The sequence below is a fragment of the Procambarus clarkii genome, chromosome 6 (assembly GCF_040958095.1).
Source record: "Procambarus clarkii isolate CNS0578487 chromosome 6, FALCON_Pclarkii_2.0, whole genome shotgun sequence".
NCBI lineage: Eukaryota > Metazoa > Arthropoda > Malacostraca > Decapoda > Cambaridae > Procambarus > Procambarus clarkii.
Window position 1 is genome coordinate 10,809,124 of NC_091155.1, and position 8,940 is coordinate 10,818,063.

Below are 8,940 nucleotides of genomic sequence, written 5' to 3' on the forward strand. Positions count from 1 at the left end.
AAAGGTAGAGAAATGTGCTGCTTCCAGCCATTTCATAAAATATCTCCTTTTGGTGTTAGCAAACTCGAGAAAGGTAGTGGTACTTGCCTTCAGGTGGTCACGGAATTTCCTTCGATAACTTTCGGTGGAGAGAAGGTAGGCGTCGAACACTGCTTGTTTCAGAGTCTGGTAGTCATTCTCAGACGCCAAAGTACTGAGTATGACTGCAGCTCTACCTGTAAGATATACTCTGAGAAGGGTGGCCCATTGGTCGGCAGGCCAACTAAGTTGATTAGCAAGAGTTTCAAAGGTGGTGAAAAACACGTCAACTTCTGTTTCTACGAATGATGGCATTAACTTACTTGCATGTGATATATTAAAACTGATGGGAAGATTGGCGGTAGCTTGCTGGCGTTGAGCGAGGTGTGAAGTTTCCAACGCGAATTCTCGTTGACGACATTCCATAGCCAGAGTTGCGTTTTGCTTGTCATGTTCGTGTTGCATCTCCAACTGGCGTCGTTTTGTTTCAAGCTGTATTCGTTCACGTTCACGGAGTATTGCAATCTCACGTTCTTGTTCTTCCTTCCTCAAGGCAGCCTCACGTTCTTGTTCTTCCCTTCGTATGGCAGCTGCTTCCCTTTGCTGCTCGCGTTCAATCTTGGCCAGCTCTATTTTGAGTTTCATTGTTGCCAAATCAGTTTTTATCTGCAATAAAGTAAGTTTCGTGAGTTTCAGAGTCTATCTTACCTTGCTCTAAGAAATGATCCAGTAACAGGTTGTGTATCTCATTTTTGTTGGCTTGGTAGGGAACTTCTAGTTGATACTCATGTGCAAGAGTTTGTAATTCAGTCCTCTTGGCACGACTTAAAGTCCCTATTTCACCTGTTGGATCTGCACGGAAAGCTTGGAGACGAAACATGGTGAAATTAGCAAATAAATGCACAACGAATATACCGTTGTGATATAGTGAATGTCAGAAACAGGACAACGTGGCAACTGGTACCTATCCTGTGGAATCTTTAACAATTAAAGTTAATTACAAGATGTTAAATGATTAATTAAATCATGGTCGCAGGAAATCTTGTAGCCGGTACTCATGTAAGAGGATAAGGGCAAGAAAATCCTACTAAACAAGCAAAACTGAGTTTCTAAAACAAATGAAACAGTTAATTGCCTCAAAAGTAAAATTGGTAGTCCAAGAATGTAGGCATACCTTGCCGAGTCTCTATAGGACATAAGCAAGTTTTTCCCACTGAAATTAATATGATACTTACAAAATTAGCGAACTTTTGTGCTCTGAAAAAGAAAGCTAATTCCCTACCAATGTATGTATCATCATCTCTGACCGACGTGTTGGGGTGCGAGGTGTCAACTGGTGACGAGAACTGCTGCTGAGGTCCCAATTCAGCAACTAAAGTTCGTGCTAGAGGAACTATGGCCCTCTTTATCCTCTTACTGTCAGATTGCAGAAGATTAGGTGCACTTGACCCGGGGGCAGACCTCAGTTCCAGGGTACCAATATGATGATCTGTCGAAAATATGAGAAATATCCTAGGGACAAAAGATGGTAAACACGAGTAATAACACGGAGGGAGAGATGACCAATTAAGAGTATGACTGAGGCCTACAGTCACCACGTAATCCAAAATTATCTCACCTTCACCATATGCTACTCTCTGAATGCACAATACACACAGCACCATATAAAAATAAAATTGAATATGAAAAATAGTAAAAAGCTACGTTACCAAAGCCAAATACGCTTACCATAAATTACTACTTGGCACCAGTACCTGAGTGAAACTCCTAGGGCAGGCCCCCACTTAATGTGACGGTAAAGCGTTGGTGTTCGGCTGTTTCAAAAGCTAGGGGCAGGGCCTCGTCACATTAAAAAAAAAAAAGGAGAAAAAGCTGGAACTTTCGTCAGTGGTAAGGTAATGAGAAGACACACAAAACACAAGTAAATTTAACAATGAAATTTTAATTACGTTAGAAAAACAAGACATGGATAAAATTAAGCATAAAATATACAAGGCAAGTCAACAAACAAAATAATAAGAATAATCACTGGCAAATGAAAAGTTACGTTAAGACAAGTGAGTTATAGCAAAATAAATAATAATGATGCCGGATTATTGGCTTCGAGCTGCCACCTCCCTTAGTACACGAAAGCCAAGGCTTAGTCTACCAATGAGAGATGTCAACTGCAAGGAGCACTGGGATATTCTGACGACTCTGGGCCACTGCAGCCCAGACATCAACTTGTGGCGGAGGGCGGAGGGCAGGTGCGACGGGACACCAGCCAATCAGCGACAGGCAGGCAATGGACAAGCAGTTTGCCGGTTTACGGTGGCGGTGGCGAGCAGGTGTGCCGGTGTGCTGGATACGTTTTACTCTCTGGGCAAAACGTTATGTAGATACTTGCTGGATATATTTTCTATATTATCTGTTGTTGTTACGTACTTTGAAGGGAAGAGCAGGCTCAATCTCTCTTGAAAGAGATTATCGTCACAATATATATATATATATATATATGTCGTACCTAGTAGCCAGAACGCACTTCTCAGCCTACTATGCAAGGCCCGATTTTCCTAATAAGCCACGTTTTTATGAATTAATTGTTTTTCGACTACCTAACCTACCTAACCTAACCTAACCTTACTTTTTCGGCTACCTAACCTAACCTAACCTATAAGGATAGGTTAGGTTGAGTTAGGTAGGGTTGGTTAGGTTCGGTCATATATCTACGTTATTTTTAACTCCAATAAAAAAAAATTGACCTCATACATAATGAAATGGGTAGCTTTATCATTTCATAAGAAAAAAATAAGAGAAAACATATTAATTCAGGAAAACTTGGCTTATTAGGCAAATCGGGCCTTGCATAGTAGGCTGAGAAGTGCGTTCTGGCTACTAGGTACGACATATATATATATATATATATATATATATATATATATATATGTCGTACCTAGTAGCCAGAACTCACTTCTCAGCCTACTATTCAAGGCCCGATTTGCCTAATAAGCCAAGTTTTCCTGAATTAATATATTTACTATAATTTTTTTCTTATGAAATGATAAAGCAACCCTTTTCTCTATGTATGAGGTCAATTTTTTTTTATTGGAGTTAAAATTAACGTAGATATATGACCGAACCTAACCAACCCTACCTAACCTAACCTAACCTATATTTATAGGTAAGGTTAGGTTAGGTAGCCAAAAAAAGCTAGGTTAGGTTAGGTTAGGTCGGTTAGGTAGACGAAAAAACATTAATTCATGAAAACTTGGCTTATTAGGCAAATCGGGCCTTGAATAGTAGGCTGAGAAGTGCGTTCTGGCTATTAGGTACGACATATATATATATATATATATATATATATATATATATACATATATATATATATATATATATATATATATATATATATATATATATATATATATACATATATATATATATATATATATATATATATATATATATATATATATATATATATATATATATATATATATATATATATGTTGTACCTAGTAGCCAGAACGTCGTACTCGGCCTACTATGCAAGGCCCGATTTGCCTAATTAGCCAAGTGTTCCTGAATAAATATATTTTATCTAATTTTTTTCTTATGAAATGATAAAGCTACCCATTTCATTATGCATGCGGTCAATTTTTTTTTATTGGAGATAAAATTAACGTAGATATATGACCGAACCTAACCAACCCTACCTAACCTAACCTAACCTATCTTTATAGGTTAGGTTAGGTAGCTGAAAAAGTTAGGTTAGGTTTGGTTAGGTAGGTTAGGTAGTCGAAAAACAATTAATTCATGAAAACTTGGCTTATTAGGCAAATTGGGCCTTGCATAGTAGGCTGAGAAGTGCGTTCTGGCTACTAGGTACGACATATATATATATATATATATATATATATATATATATATATATATATATATATATATATATATATATATATATATATATATATATATATATATATATAAGCCTATACTTGCATAAACCACAAGTGAAGATTAACAATCTTTGGACTACACCCACCAGTGGGCCTCGAACCCAGAACGCACAACTACCTTCCAGTAGCTGCCTTAACTAGTACGCCTTAACCCACTACACCATCAGACCCTACAAAAGAAGTAGAGACTTCGAGATATATACACACCTCAAATATCTCCACTTCCCGAGGGCACTAGACAAGTGAAAGGTTACTCTGCGTTTTTCATCAAGCCAATGTTAATGTGAGAGAACTCGTGTCCATGCTATAAGCCTATACTTGCATAAACCACAAGTGAAGATTAACAATCTTTGGACAACACCCACCAGTATATATATATATATATATATATATATATATATATATATATATATATATATATATATATATATATATATATATATATATATATATATATATATATATATATTGATGGTCATCTGTGAACATTAATTTGTTATTTACCGGGTTTAATATATGTAAGGTCACACAAATATATGAATAATGTATCTTACATATTGTTTAAATGTTAAATATTGAATAAAAATAAACTGTTGTGTACTACAGTTTATTTACTGCTACAGTAGTTTATTACCACTTAAGTAATAAAGTAATAAGTCACGTCATATTGAACAAATATTGACACTTAGCATTGTGAACAATAACAAAGTTTATATTAGTTAAATCATGTAATAATGTGAACTACACCCAACACAGGCCGCGATCCCCCAGGAGTCACCTCAACTATGTGGTTCCCCAGTGTCAGGGACACGAAGCCTACTACTGATGACCTTACCCATGATACAACCCACAACAGTTGACTAAATCCCAGGTACCTATATACTGCTCGGTGCACAGAGGCATCAGGTGAAAGGGAACGTTCGAAATGCGTCTCAGTTCTGCCCGGGGATCGAGCCTCGGATCTTTGGATGCAAGCTGAGGATGCAGACCACTATATTTTATTCTGGCATGAACGTATATTTATTTAATCTAATCTGCAAATGAAATATTTCCTTCATAAGCTTTATACAAACATGGATACCATCATGACACTAACACACTGTAAGCTTAACAACCATCGCTGATCCTCCCTGGCAGAGAGTGATTAGGGAACCACAAACCTGCCGGCAAACACCACTATTCCTGCTCTTCGGTCTATAATGTAGAACATGAATGGATGGTCAGCAACGAAGACGGCAGGATTCGGACGGTAACAAAAAGTCACCATCCCCATACCTGATGAAGATAAATATATATTACTACCATAAATATTAGTCAGTTGTGGAAAGATATCAAGGAGTTAGCTCCAATATACTCACCCTGTGTATATTGTTCCCTCCAATATACTCTCCCTGTGTATATTGTTCCCTCCAGTATACTCTCCCTGTGTATATTGTTCCCTCCAGTATACTCTCCCTGTGTATATTGTTCCCTCCAGTATACTCTCCCTGTGTATATTGTTCCCTCCAGTATACTCACCCTGTGTATATTGTTCCCTCCAATATACTCTCCCTGTGTATATTGTTCCCTCCAGTATACTCTCCCTGTGTATATAATTACCTCCAATATACTCTCCCTGTGTATATAATTAGCTCTGTCTCTGCCCGTGTATATAGTTAGCTGTAACTGCCTCTGCCCGTGTACATAGTTAGCCATAACTACCTATGCCCGTGTATATAGTTAGCTAGAATCTACCTCTGCCCCGAAATCCCCGAAATCATCTCAAGATAACCTCAAGATAACACCTTAAATAAAGTTGGATGTTATGAAATGCGGAACCAAAAGTACGTAGAGTTTATCTTACGTTTAAACCTGATATATTTATAATAAAAAAAATGTCATTCAGCAATTACTTTATTCACTCTCGTGTTCTTGAAGATATCCTCACAGTGTACCCAAAATTTGCCAGTGCCGGCTACTAAACACATGGCCCTGTATGACTAACCATCCTGCGAGATGGTGACTTTTATTACCACTGCTACCTTATTCACTATATGTATATATATATATATATATATATATATATATATATATATATATATATATATATATATATATATATATATGTATATATATATATATATATATATATATATATATATATATATATATATATATATATATATATATATATATATATATATATATATATATATATATATATATATATATATATATATATAAGGCACAACTCTCCTAAACACGAGAGTGAAGTATACAACTTTAGAACACTTTCCCACCAGGAGACTTGAACCCTAGCCAGCACAGAAGCCTTCCAGCAACTGGCATAACAGGTACGCCTTAACCCACTCCACCACCTGCTCAGACCCTTAAAAGAGATGGTAATTTCGGAGTATTTATACACTCCAAAGACCACCACCTCCCAAGAGCACTAGAGCAAGTGAGGGGTCATATTTACGTGTTTTCATCAAGTCCCTGTTAATATGGGAGAACACTGTGTCTATGCTTAAGGCACAACTCTCCTAAACACGAGAGTGAAGTATACAACTTTAGAACACTTTCCCACCAGGAGACTCGAACCCTAGCCAGCACAGAAGCCTTCCAGCAACTGGCATAACAGGTACGCTTTAACCCACTCCACCACCTGCTCAGACCCTTAAAAGAGATGGTAATTTCGGAGTATTTATACACTCCAAAGACCACCACCTCCCAAGAGCACTAGAGCAAGTGAGGGGTCATTTTTACGTTTTTTCATCAAGTCCCTGTTAATATGGGAGAACACACTGTCTATGCTTAAGGCACAACTCTCCTAAACACGAGAGTGAAGTATACAACTTTAGAACACTTTCCCACCAGAAGACTCGAACCCTAGCCAACACAGAAGCCTTCCAGCAACTGGCATAACAGGTACGCCTTAACCCACTCCACCACCTGCTCAGACCCTTAAAAGAGATGGTAATTTCGGAGTAATAAAACGGTAATTTTTTTAAATATATATATATATATATATATATATATATATATATATATATATATATATATATATATATATATATATATATATGCGAACAAGCCTGAATGGTCCCTAGGACTATCTCCTTATGAGTTTTCAGTCATATATATATATATATATATATATATATATATATATATATATATATATATATATATATATATATATATATATATATATGTATATATATGTATATATATATATATATATATATATATATATATATATATATATATATATATATATATATATGTATATATATATGTATATATATATATATATATATATATATATATATATATATATATATATATATATATATATATATATATATATATATATATGACTGAAAACTCATAAGGAGATAGTCCTAGGGACCATTCAGGCTTGTTCGCATATATATATATATATATATATATATATATATATATATATATATATATATATATATATATATATATATATATATATATATATATATATATATAATATATATATATATACCATTCTTGTAAAGCATGCATAGCGTTTCGGGTGGGTCTTTAAATATAATATAAATACAATTTATATATAAATAACTCGAGCAGTGGCAGGTGAGACAGAGTAATAGATTTAAAAGCACTCAGGTGCGTGTGTTGGAGTGATGGGTGTGGCTGCCCCCCCCCCCCCTCACACCACACCTCTCACCTCTCACCTCTCACTCTACCCCTCACTGTCTCTCACCTCTCACTCCACTCCCCCCTCACCCTCCATCAATAACAATACGTCATTAGGTATTCAAACTCTCTTCCCTAAAAATAATAAAAAACTAATCGAATTTAATTATTAATCCAAAAATCACATAATTCAGTAATTACACCTTCGTTGTACTATGCACAAATAAACTCACTACCTCAGATAATCATTTCAGTCATTCGAAATATGAATAGCAAATATATCTGAATATATTTCCAATCACAACCAGCTAGCATATAATTTCATTCGGTCATACCTCACCTTGTCAAATTGTCATTTATTCTCACTATATAAACACACATTAAAAATGGATCTCACAAATATCTAGCCTCATGCAGGTCGGCGTTCAATCCCCAATTGTTCACCAGTGGTTGGGCACCATTCCTTCCCTTCCCCATCCCATCCCAAATCCTTATCCTCACCCCCCTTCCCAGTGCTATATAGTCGTGATGGCTTGGCGCTTTCCCCTGATAATTCCCCCTCACTCTGATGATATGCTTTATTTTATTCGCTGTGATCACTGGATGGCAACACCGCCTTGGTATATACGGATTGTTAGCCTCGACAATCAATCTCAACTCTTAGGGTCAAACAATCAATCTCAACTCTTACGCTCGCGGTCTTACTCTTACATTACGGGCTCACCATAGCCCGTGCTACATGGACACTTCGTCCTGAGTAGCTAAATCTTTAACAACAACATACTCTTACCAGAATGCATACTCCTACCAGGTAGAAAGGCGGGGGCCCAAGAGCTAAAGCCCGACTCCTCTAAAGTCCACTACACAAGTGTATTTATTTTAAAATAAGTGTGTACATACTTACATATGAAGATGTGCGTATATGCATGCATATGTGCGAACATACACATGTGGGTATAAGCCCAATATGTTCCTCGCAGATAAAATCGGACATACACACAAAAATGTATGTGCAGATATACACGTAAACATGTAAGGACATTCGCACAAAAGTATATGCGTACATATACGCTCATATAAACACACACACAAGTATATGTGGGACATATATATACGCTGACATAAGCCCCCAATAGACTTGAGAATGGTCCAGGACGGACCGAAACGTCCTGGACCACTAGAAAGTGAAGGGACGCCGTCGTCCCTTCACTTTCTAGTGTGTGGCTTGGTTAACATACTTCAGCCACGTTATTGTGACTCCTCTACGCACAGCCAAATGAACAAAAAGCGCAGCCAAGACGGTGAACTGATGAAC

At 36.5% G+C, this 8,940-nt stretch overlaps 1 protein-coding gene across 2 annotated transcripts in view; it reads right to left on the reverse strand.

Annotated features, from left to right (window-relative positions):
* Positions 1 to 4,549: 4,549 nt before the first annotated feature.
* The window catches only part of LOC123754078 (leukocyte elastase inhibitor), a 105,806-nt gene continuing 101,415 nt past the window's right edge, over positions 4,550 to 8,940 (reverse strand). For both annotated transcript variants that reach the window (XM_045736236.2, XM_045736237.2), the window contains one exon: positions 4,550 to 5,231. In XM_045736236.2, the coding sequence (XP_045592192.1) occupies positions 5,101 to 5,231 (131 nt within the window). In that variant the 3' untranslated portion in view covers positions 4,550 to 5,100. The remainder of the gene's footprint in view (positions 5,232 to 8,940) is intronic.